This window comes from Tasmannia lanceolata, unplaced genomic scaffold, assembly GCF_043159265.1.
Source record: "Tasmannia lanceolata isolate RefF3 unplaced genomic scaffold, GAP_Taslan_0.1 ptg000024l, whole genome shotgun sequence".
Taxonomy (NCBI): Eukaryota; Viridiplantae; Streptophyta; class Magnoliopsida; order Canellales; family Winteraceae; genus Tasmannia; species Tasmannia lanceolata.
The window spans coordinates 2,691,616-2,703,333 of record NW_027518701.1 but is presented as its reverse complement, the minus strand read 5'-3'; the positions used below and the strand labels follow the sequence as shown (position 1 = coordinate 2,703,333).

Sequence of the window (11,718 nt, the reverse complement as noted above, 5' to 3'; positions counted from 1 at the left end):
GTGAGGCTTTTTAGGGTAGTTTTTATTTTCTTTCATCATTTAAAACCTTAAATTAAAATTGATTAAATCACTTAAGACTTTTCCCCAAATTAGAATTTTATGAGAACTTTCACATAGATTGAATCGAAACGAATTAAGAAAATCAAGATACAAATTAGGAAATACATTGAAATTAGATCTTACGATGCATGTCATATAGTTCTCACATTAATATAGAGTTAAATGAGACATCTAAAAGAAATTTAAGAGAGTTAACTTTTGGAATTGAAAACCGGATTATCGGGCAAGAATGGTGCCTGTGGTGGTAACTCCACATACCTTCCATTCTCGTAATCAGGTAACAAATCTAGATTTCTGGTCAATTATGGGTCCTAGATCTCTTATCTAGGTGGCGACTCTGTCATTCTCTTTTGCGTGAAATTCATATTGTTTTAGTGATCTCAAGTTCACGGAAAAGATGAATTAAATCAATAGTAATAAAAAAACGGCACAAGCCATTCGCGAGGGTACGAGAGACCAAGAGAGAGGAAGGCGGGTCATGTGCCGCGCCCCTCTCGCGGGATCGGGTCCCACACAATGATCGTGTCAAACGGGTCAAAGGGGCAGCCAAACGCAAAAAGTCCTGAACAAAACGGCGGTAGGATCTTGTCAATCCCAGAAAACTACGAATTTCAGGAACATTATTCGGCCTGTTCCATAATGTTACTGCCTCAATCTTCTTTGGGCCAACAGACACACCATCTTTAGAGACAACATGACCCAAAAAGGAGATTGAGTCGAGCCATAATTCACATTTCTTCAGTTTTCCATATAGCTTCTTTTTTCTTAAGGTTTCTAAGACAACTCTCAAATGATGCTCATGGTCATACTGACTTTTAGAATATATCAGAACATCGTCAATGAACACAACCACGAACTGGTCTAATAGTGGTCTGAATATCCTGTTCATCAAGTCCATAAAAGCTGCCGGGGCATTGGTTAATCCAAACGGCATAACAAGAAACTCATAATGGCCATACCGAGTTTGGAAGGCGGTCTTCGGTACATCTTCTGATTTAATTCTAAGCTGATGATAACCCGATCGAAGATCGATCTTGGAAAACACACATGCCCCTTGCAATTGATCAAACAAATCATCTATCCGCGGAAGCGGATATTTGTTCTTTATAGTAACTTTGTTCAATTCTCTGTAATCTATACATAATCGCATACTTCCATCTTTCTTCTTAACGAACAAAACTGGTGCTCCCCATGGTGAAACACTGGGTCGCACAAAACCCTTCTCTAACAATTCTTCTTACTGACTTTTCAATTCTTTCATTTCCAAAGGTGCCAAATGATATGGGGCCTTAGAGATAGGTGCCGTTCTAGGAGTTAGATCAACAGTAAATTTAACTTCTCTATTCAAAGGTAGACCTAGAAGGTCTTCAGGAAACACATCTGTAAACTCCCTAACTATAGGGATGTTCTCAATCTTCATATCATTATCATTAACTTCAACTACTGAGGCCAAGAAAGCTTCACAACCTTGTCTAAGAAATCGACAAGCTTGCATTGCAGACAAAACTATAGGAGTCGAGTGAGCTCCACTCCCTTCAAAACAAAAATTTTCCTCTCCCGAAATTTCAAAACTTACTACCTTCTTATTACAATCTACCAATGCATAATGGGTTGACAACCAGTCCATTCCCAAAATCACATCGAAGTCAGTTAACTCAGCAAAGATAAGATCCACTAACATTTCTCTGTTTTCAGTCCTAATAGGACACATCTTACTAATTTTGTTAGCCATATTCCTAAATCCAATAAAATGCTTAATCAGAAAACTGTCTAAAGCATAATTATATACTTATAATAATACAAACAATTCTCATTTGGAGCCAATATCTATCCAACACATATTTTTCATGATTCTTGCCCAATCACAAACTCGCATGCTTCCCAAGTGTCCCCAGGTGCATTTGAATTTATAATTGAGCCCTGATCACGCAACTGGTTTATGTGTTATCAAGCGTCTCTGAAACACACAAACCTATCAAGTACTTCCTAATTGCTCTTTATCTAAATCCCCAGTTCTCACAATCAAAGTCCTTTGTTCAAATGATTCTACCTAGGACCTAAAGCCTAAGCTTTGATACCACTTTCTGTCACGCCCCAAACCCCACCCTGGGCGTAAAACATGACAGCGACGTACACCTGCAAGACAAGTCCCACAAATGTACAAGGCTACAAGCAATAACATAAATAACCTGGCATTCATAACTAAATATATCAGAGTCTCAATTAGTGCAGACCCATCAGAGTCAAATCAAAATCTCATCTCTCCCCAATAGTCAAAACAAAATAAATATTAAGGTCTTTACATCTTATTCAAATACTCACTTCCTAAAGAATCTGAAATAACTAAACTAATTTCAAGCCATAGTCCAGTTCCAAGGCTAAGCGTCCTGTTCCTCGTTTTCTTCACGAGGGCCAAGACCTGAAAAATATTAAATAACCACAGTCAGCTGAAAAGCTCAGTACATAATAAAGCACTACTCTAAGTACAGTCTAAGAATGCCAAGGCTCAATAGGGTCAGATAGTCAAAATCAAAGCTGAGTTCTGAGGTCTTAGCTAAATCAATAGGCACAGAGTAGTTATAAGTGCATGTCAAATATGGTTCTAAATTAAAGGTGCAATAAGCCAAATTCAAAGTCTGAGTTCTGACCAGGTTCAAAGGTTTTCAGGGTTCATATTCAAAGGTTGTCAAAGTTCATATACACTTCAGAGTCATCGGCATGGTTCAGAAGACATGTTATTGCTTATACACTGACAGTCCACGGTGTTGGAACTAGTTCCTCAAAGTTCAGATACAAGTCGACAGGGCCAACGTTTTATCCCACTGACGGGCCAGAAGTTCTAGTGTACTACCCTCACGGTGGGTCCAGAATTGCCAATTATTTTACCCCCATATGGCAGGGTCCAGAAATAGTCCAAGCCTCCACAGAAGTGTTCAAAAGGTATCCAAGGTTCATATTCAGATAGTTCAAAGTATTCAAATGGTTCCAATAGTTCAAAGTATTCAAACTGCTAGTGTCAAAGGTTCAAAGTTCAGAACATGTATTCACAACAATTATTTCCAAGGTTCGGAGTTCAGAACAGTTATTTCAACGGTTCGGAGTTCAGAACAGTTATTTCAAAGGTTCAGAATTCAAAACAGTTATTCTAAAGGTTCAGAGTTCAGAGCAGTTATTATAAGAATTCAAAGTTCAGAGCAGTTACTTCAAAGGTTCAGGGTTCAGATACTTCTAAATATTCGTATAGTACTAAAGATTCAAAATTCAAAAGATGGTCCCAAAGGTCTAAAGTCCAGACAGATATTCATACAGTTCTTTCAAAGGTTCTAAAGTAGCAGTAGGTGAAACAAAATGGCATGTTAGACTTCAAAGCTAATTCAAAAGTTCAAAGGTGTCAATATAGTTTTCCAAAGTCAATACTGATTCAAAGGGAAAAGGGTTTACAATTACCCAAAGTAGTACGTTATTACGTACCTCAATGTCGTTCGTTCTTTCCTTAAATCTGATTATGTTTCAATATTCCGAACTGACCAGGGCATAGACAACAAATAAGGGTGTTTTTAGAATTACCATTATCATGGAGTCTTCAAACATTTCTGAATCTATTTTTATCACAAACTACGTCTTCTACCGAGTCCATAGAGTACATAAACATCGAAAACGGATAAGAGATGAAGAAGTTATGATTCTTCAAAGTTTTACACATTTTCAGGGTTCGGAAGTCCGAAGGTTTCTTCGGAAGTCCGAAGGCCTCGGACCGATTCTTTTGGCCTCCCTTCGGAAGTCCGAAGGTTTCTTCGGACGTCCCCTTTGGAAGTCCGAAGGTTTCTTCGGAAGTCCGAAGGTCGCAGACTGGGTTTTTCGGAAAAATTCCATATTCGTCCTGAAAACTTCAAAAGGCCATAACTTCTTCGTTTTAACTCCGATTCGCACGTGGTTGGATTCGTTGGACTCATATCGACGAGAGGAATCCATCTAATCCAATTTCATGCTCCAAAAATCTCAGATTTATTTATCATAATTTAATCTAAGATTTTAGGGCATGAATCAACCCTCAATTCTTAAAGTTCCATAACTAAATTCTTAGTTTATTAGGGATCTTTAAATTCATCCCTAAATTCTTATCCAATTGTTCTGTGAAACCAACATATATCTCACCTTGATTCACGGCTTCGACTCCGAAATCGCGATCTCCTCTGTCTTCTTTTCTTCTTTCTCTGATTTCTTTCTTTAAGGCGGAACAAAACGTTTAGGGTTTGTTTTAGCCTCAAAACGATATATTTATAGGCTTTATTAAGAATCCCTAATCTGAGTCAAATTCAAACGGACAAAAACGCCCATTTTTAATAAAGGGGGACAAGATTTTAATGGAGGGTATTTTTGGGTATTTACAATAACAAAAATCCACATGCAATGGCCAAACCTAAAAAGAGGGGCCACATGTGCCAAGTGTAGGCCAACCTTAAAAAGAGGGGCCACACGTGAGGGGGAGTGTTAAAGTATAAAACGATTAAATAATGCCTTCTCCAATAGCTTAAGCTTTTGGAGTAACTGGTTGTTTCACGGTTTCAATATTTTTTATTTTTTATTTTTTGTGCTTTCTTTAGCAAACATTTTATTCCAAAACTATTACAATTACAACAATTCACATGCACACAAACGTACTTCGGATAGAAGAGCATCTGAGAAGCTCACAGAAATATGAAATCTAATCAAATTGATACTGTAGGCATCCTTTCTCTTTGCTCACAGTTCGACAGAACGGACACCAAAAGAGGCTCGTTAAAATCTTGATAGGAAGCCTTCCCTTTTCCATAATAGCAAAAAGAAGGATCTTGCAGCTGTGAAGATGAGAGATCTAAAGGTATACGAGGATGAATGTATTTACTCCACATGAACCAGTAGTCCCTATTAAGGAATCTTGGAAATCATCAACAAGGTTTTTCATGGCATCAATTGCTTGGATCTGAAAAGATCATGGGATATTTGTGAATAGCCAGAAATTCTCAAAAAAAAAAAAAAAAATTTTGGAAAATAGCCAGATCTCTATAGTAAGAGTGGTTGTTAGGTGGAGGCCCTTCGCAATATATCACATTAGATTTTTATGGGTCTAGCTTTGGTAGTTGTGGCCCAATGGGAATTCGTGGTATAATAGGAGATCTTGAAAAGATAGTTACATTAGTTTCTTCAAGACCTGTTAATGTTATGTTAAAGATTCTACTGAGACCGAGAATCTATCATGAGGCCAAGGAATTCAACTCTTTTTTTTTCTTTGAATAATGGATGGAATTCAACTTAAGAGATGGAATTCAACTCTTAGTGGTGTTTCTAACATCCATTTCTGGTAGTCGGTGACTCCTGAAATATTGTAAGTGGATAAATAATCGGTAACAAGGTCATCAGAAGGTAGCAAATCCCATTGAGGTGATTATTAATTATTCATATTAGATGTTCTTTTTTCATCATATGCATTAGGAGGCAAAAAATTTTATTATTATTATTTTTTTTTTTGAGTGTGTGTGGGTCGGTGGGTGGTGGGAGGGGGGATTCATTGGTCGAAAAGGGTGTATTGATCACCAATTACCTATTGAGAATTGCTTGGACTAGTGTCTTACTGTCTTGTGGAGTTTATGCTGAGCTCAATCATTCCAGATGCTCTTTTCTTTTTCTTTTGATGTATCTGTTACTATTCTAAAGGGAGACAATGGAACCATTAACCATTAACCATGCCTATATTTTTTTGTTTTGTTGAAGTAGGTTTTCTCATATGGAAGTATGGAACATAATTCAACTAGAAACCAATTGTTTTTTTATTTTCGGAAATCCAACGGATGATGTGCAGGTAAAGGAATCTACTTAACTCAAGGCTTTTCCTCTCTTTCAAGGAACCATGAGTTTTGCTGGCCGAAGGAGACTCGCATAGATAAAGACTTGATCTATGTTCTCATGGAGATTTGCAGATAAATTTGAGGAGATTAAATATAGATATCTAAGTCTCCTGTATTTGAATGCACTAAGCATCAAATGCAGAAGCCAGCTCTTTGGCTAGAGATAGGAGGTTTTTAATCGGCTTTCTTCGATTTGATGTACTGTTCCTAACTAGGGTTGTTGTCTTCATGTTGTGTCCCTAGTTGTTGGTTATTGGAGTTGACATGTTCTTGACAATTTATCCTCCCCTTTGCATTTGCCTTGATGTACCCAGGGGCGATGACACTTGAAAGGGAAGGGGGACAATTGCCCCCCTTAATTTTTTGGAAAAACAAATATACCTTTATTTTTTAATATTTTTTTATACTTACCCCCTTTTTAAAAAAATATACCCCCCTTTCGAATCATCCCTAAGATAGAAAATAAGTTTAAAATTTTAATGTTACCATTTTTATATCCCTTGTGCAAAATTTACTATAATTTTTGCTCCCTTGTGCAAAATTTCAGATAGAAATTTTTTTCTATCTTAATTTCAAGATAGAAAAAAAATTACTATAATTTTTGCCCCCCTTGTGCAAAATTTCTGGCATCGCCCCTGCTTGTGGTAGGTCCCACCTTGGACGGCTTACGGCTTCGATGAGATGAAAAAATCCTAAGGGGGGAAAATATCATTTCCCGGTAAGAATTGTTGAGATTGATCAATGTGGGCGTGCATATACAGTTGTGTTAGCCCCACCATGATTTAATGGAGTCCTCTCATTGTTCTAATTATTATTTAAATACTTTTCTTGTCTAGCAAAAGCGAATTTGAAAAGAAAAGTCTGTCTTTTCGAACATGGAGGATAAGGCATGCACATTACTGACTTTAAGATTGGATGGGCCCTACTAGACCCATTCGACCATGCCCTCCTTGGATGCTTCTTTTTAGGTCACATTAATAAAATGTTTCTTATGTGATGTGAACATATTTATTGTGTGAGTTAATTTGCATGGTGAATTTAACAAATAAAAAGGAAATAGTTCTCTCTTGCAAAACATATATTATGGAAAATGCTAAAAACGTTCCAAATAGACATTTCATGGTCCCCACTGGTGCCATGTCTATTCGATCAGAACCGTTGATTCTTCAGAGGGTTCCGCCAGTAAAAGATATAGCGTTGTTTTTTTGTAGTTCTTTGTCTACAAGATCAACGGTCTTTATTGCGCATATGCACATCTCTGTGTGGGCCATGGAATTGATTGTGACCAATGATCCCCCACGGTACTCTGCCTGCCAAGTCTCTCACGACAACTATTTGTGTTTGCAATGAAAAATCTTTTTCATTGCACATCCAAACTAGCCATTAGTCAATGTGTTGCCATCCAAGTCTCTCACGACAACTCTCCTCTAGATATGATATCTGAAGACTGAGATGGAAACTTTATCTTTGGAATTCATTGCATTTGTAAATTCACTTCTTTGTGATCTTTGAAATGTACTAATTCTTCATTAATGAAAATAGTGATACTTAATGTAAATAGGGTCCTTATAGGATGGATGTGCAAGGAAAAATATGAGTGCCCCGAAGTAAATGTGGGGCCCATCTGCTTAATGATCCTGACCATTTATTTCCTAGGCCTCACTATGGATAGACCACGGAGCAAAAGGCACTCAAATTGGATGATTCTACTTCTCCAATTTGAGGCTTCTAAATGGGCAGTGACAAAAAACAAAATCAACGGTAGTCTATAAAACCTCTAAAAATTGGAGGCTTAGAATCGTCCCACTTATACTTTATACTATGCGCCTCATATGTTCCCCCATGAAAATGAGGCTATTTCAGTGAGTTTTCATTATCTACATTGCTTACAAAATACACGGTGAAAATTTCAAGTCATTCCCAAACTCAGACTCAAACTAGAACTCAGCCAACTGTAAAAAGTGAATCAACTCGGGCTAGTCAATAATTGATGAGTCAATTTGTTATTCACTCGTGCTTGTCAAAGGAGTTCTGATCAACTTAATTATACTTAAACAAGAACCTGATCCAAGGTAAAAGGGAGTTAAGTCACACCAAGGTAAAAGTGAGTCGACTCAGGCAAGTATTGCCTATTGACGAGAGATATGAGTGAGATTAAGTTGATAGTTGTTTGTTTTTGAATGATTGAAGCATTAGCGTACAAAAAAGAAACATTTCTGACATATTACCACTAAGGTTTCAAAATTCATTATTTTAATCAACCACTCCAATTGCTATAAAGCTTAGAAACTGAATAGATACATATCGGAGTGATCGACCAACAAAAGCAGGTGTTGGATTCTACAATACATTATATAGGAAGAATGAAACTTCTTTTCACCTCCCTTTATCACATTAATTAACATCTCAAACAAGAAGAATAAACACACAGAGAGTCTCCTTCGTTCCTTGAAAAGTATCTGCAGCTCTCTTCTTTTATTTGATTAATTTCTCCATCCTAACAAAACCATCTTGGATGAAATATAACGTCTTCCTACTGCAATAACAACATCATTACAAAATTCAATACTATATTCTCTTATAACCATTAGTCGCAAATAATTATATTTAACTTCAAAGAGGCCCTTTAATACCCAGATGATAATATTAGATTAAGCTTACTTACCCTTTTCTCTAAGACACTTGCTTAGTAGTGAGGAGGAGGAGGTGAAGTGTAATAGTAGACAGGTGGAGGAGGAGGTGGTGACTTGTACTTGTACATTGGAGTTGGTGGGGGTGGTGGGGACAAGAACATGATAGGAGGCTTCTCATTGTGGGGTGGGGGAGGAGGAGAAATGTACTTGTAAGGGGGTGATGGTGGTGGTGGGGACTTGACTAGAGGTGGAGGGGGTGGAGAATGGTACTTGTAGGGTGGGTAGACTTCGTGGGGTGGTGGTGGAGGAGGAGAATGTGGTGGTGGTGGTGGTGGTGACTTGTACTTGTACACTGGAGTTGGTGGGGGTGGTGGGGACAAGAACATGATAGGAGGCTTCTCATTGTGGGGTGGGGGAGGAGGAGAAATGTACTTGTAAGGGGGTGATGGTGGTGGTGGGGACTTGACTGGGGGTGGAGGGGGTGGAGAATGGTACTTGTAGGGTGGGTAGACTTCGTGGGGTGGTGGTGGAGGAGGAGAATGTGGTGGTGGTGGTGGTGGGTTGTACTTGTACACTGGAGTTGGTGGAGGTGGAGAGAAGTATTTGTAGGGAGGATATCCCTTGTGGGGTGGTAGTGGGGGAGGAGAATGCGGAGGTGGTGGTGGTGGGGACTTGTATTTGTACACTGGGGTTGGTGGAGGTGGAGAGACGTATTTGTAGGGAGGATACCCCTTGTGGGGTGGTAGAGGGGGAGGAGAATGCGGAGGTGGTGGTGGTGGGGACTTGTATTTGTACACTGGGGTTGGTGGAGGTGGAGAGACGTATTTGTAGGGTGGATACCCCTTGTGGGGTGGTAGTGGGGGAGGAGAATGCGGAGGTGGTGGTGGTGGGGACTTGTACTTGTACACCGAAGTTGGTGGAGGTGGAGACTTGTACTTGTAGGGTGGATACACTTTGTGGGGTCGTGGTGGTGGTGGGGACTTGTACTTGTAGACATGGTGGGTTGGTGCATGGTGGGGTGCTGGAGGAGGAGGAGATTTGTACTTGTAGACATGGTGGGGTGGTGGTGGGGGTGGAGACTTGTACTTGTAGACGTGGTGGGGTGGTGGTGGGGGTGGAGACTTGTACTTGTAGACGTGGTGGGGTGGTGGCGGGGGTGGAGATTTGTATTTGTAGACGTGGTGGGGTGGGGGTGGGGGTGGGGGTGGAGACTTGTACTTGTAGACGTGGTGGGGTGGTGGCGGGGGTGGAGATTTGTATTTGTAGACATGGTGGGGTGGTGGAGGTGGAGGAGACTTGTATTTGTAGACATGGTGGGGTGGTGGCGGTGGAGGAAACTTGTACTTGTAGACATGGTGGGGTGGTGGGGGTGGAGGAGATTTGTACTTGTAGACATGATGGGGTGGTGGGGGTGGTGGTGACTTGTATTTGTAGACATGATGGGGTGGGGGGAGTGGAGGAGACTTGTATTTGTAGACATGGTGGCGTGGTGGGGGTGGAGGAGACTTGTACTTGTAGACATGGTGGGGTGGTGGGGGTGGGGGAGGGGGAGATTTGTACTTGTAGACATGATGGGGTGGTGGAGGTGGTGGAGATTTGTATTTGTAGACATGGTGGGGTGGGGGGGGTGGTGGAGATTTGTATTTGTAGACATGGTGGGTTGGTGGGGGTGGAGGGGATTTGTATTTGTATACATGGTGGGGTGGTTGGGGTGGTTGGGGTGGAGGAGATTTGTAGTGGTAGGGAGGAGGTAGAGGAGGAGATTTGGGTGGTGGTGGTGGAGATGAGTAATAGTAATTTGCAGTGGCCTCTAGAGGCAAGTTGAGTGAAATCACAATCACCAAAAGAGTGGCAATGAAGGTGGCCTTTGAGGCCTCCTTCCCTTTCCTACCCATCTTTACTACTACCAAATGGGTTCTAGTTATGCTCTTAAGCAGCCACTCCCATCCCTTTATATAGCTACTAATTTACCTCCTTACTTGCCTAACCCTACTTGGTGAAAACAAAAAGAGGGGGGGGGGGAACTTGCATAGGAATCCCAGGTTATGATGAAAGTGAAATATTTTAGATGGATTTGACTTTTGTTATATTTAATTAGCATTCACAAGCAGCCACGGTCTGCCTGCTAAGCAAAGTAATAAAGTAGTGCATGTTTCCCTTTTTCATGCAATAATTCATTCATAGCACAAGAAAAGTCTCCCATTGTTAACCACGTTCTCTTTACAACCTCTAGACTAGCCGTTTTAAGGCGGCCTCTCTCTCTCTCTCTCTCTCTCTCTCTCTCTCTCTGTTAAAAAGTAGTACTAGATTATTCTGACGTTGCACTTTGCATGGCTTCTTTTACAGCTGTTATGGGATTTTCCTGTGGGCATTGGATAAGATGATAAGCCCAATTGCTAACTTTGAGTCTTTGATTTCCCTTTTAATTGATTTTAGTTTGTAACTTTGATTTCCCTTTTACTTTTGTCGGTAGAGTTGAAAAGACATGTTCTTGGGGACTTGCTAGGCAATTTCGCACAAAGCCATTTTGAGGCTCAGTTTTTCAGGGAAGAACAGCCACCTGGTAGCAGATTTTGTCTTATTCAATTAATTCACCAAATGACTTTCTGAGAAATTGCCTAGCAAGTCCCTGTTTTTGGTGCTTTGGCTATGCTGGCATACACCTACCCTTTTTTTACTAGACAAGAGAGAACATGGAAGTTTAATTGGAATTGGCAGCTATCTGATTTTAATTTAATCATTTTACAGCAAATGATGTTGATGTTTTCAGCTAGGTAAATCTACTGAAAATAATTATGTCTTTTATTACCTAAGTAATTTTGCAAAATCAACTTTGCCGCCCCTCTTTTTCCATGAGAGAAATGCCACTACGAATTAAATGAATAAGACAGATTTAGCAATGAGGTGGCTTATCTCTGCCGAAAAAGAGGGCAGCACAATGGCTTCTTGCAAAATGGTAACCTAATTTGGCTAACTGTGAGGATTTTTAGTCATTTAAACTCATGCTTCGTCCTCATATATATAGGCATAGTTAAAAGAAATTGAATTGGAAGCTCACTTCCCCAAAAACTCGCTTCGGTTCACGATTCTGAAATTTAGGGGCCCACGTCTTTCCCGCTTTTTCTTAATTAAGAGTACGC

General features: G+C 39.9%; 2 protein-coding genes across 2 annotated transcripts; both read right to left on the bottom strand.

The window, feature by feature from the left end:
* Nucleotides 1-1,297: 1,297 nt before the first annotated feature.
* Nucleotides 1,298-1,792, bottom strand: LOC143857431 (uncharacterized). The gene has a single exon (XM_077367856.1). It carries the CDS (start codon nucleotides 1,790-1,792, stop codon nucleotides 1,298-1,300), a length of 495 nt encoding a protein of 164 aa, XP_077223971.1.
* A 6,377-nt stretch (nucleotides 1,793-8,169) lies between these two features.
* Nucleotides 8,170-10,511, bottom strand: LOC143857240 (uncharacterized). The gene is made up of 3 exons (XM_077367659.1): nucleotides 9,143-10,511; nucleotides 8,611-9,043; nucleotides 8,170-8,481 (listed from the first exon to the last, which is right to left on the bottom strand). Exons 1-2 carry the CDS (start codon nucleotides 10,471-10,473, stop codon nucleotides 8,632-8,634), a joined length of 1,743 nt encoding a protein of 580 aa, XP_077223774.1. The 5' UTR covers nucleotides 10,474-10,511; the 3' UTR covers nucleotides 8,170-8,481; nucleotides 8,611-8,631.
* Nucleotides 10,512-11,718: the final 1,207 nt, after the last annotated feature.

What these genes read in the sequence shown, in the direction of transcription:
- LOC143857240 (XM_077367659.1), bottom strand. Translation starts at nt 10,473, where the DNA reads ATGGGTAGGAAAGGGAAGGAGGCCTCAAAGGCCACCTTCATTGCCACT. An exon ending in CCAACTCCAGTGTACAAGTA is followed by an intron (nt 9,044 to 9,142) that starts CAACCCACCACC and finishes TCCACCCCCAGT; the next exon opens with CAAGTCCCCACCACCACCAT.
- LOC143857431 (XM_077367856.1), bottom strand. Translation starts at nt 1,792, where the DNA reads ATGGCTAACAAAATTAGTAAGATGTGTCCTATTAGGACTGAAAACAGA.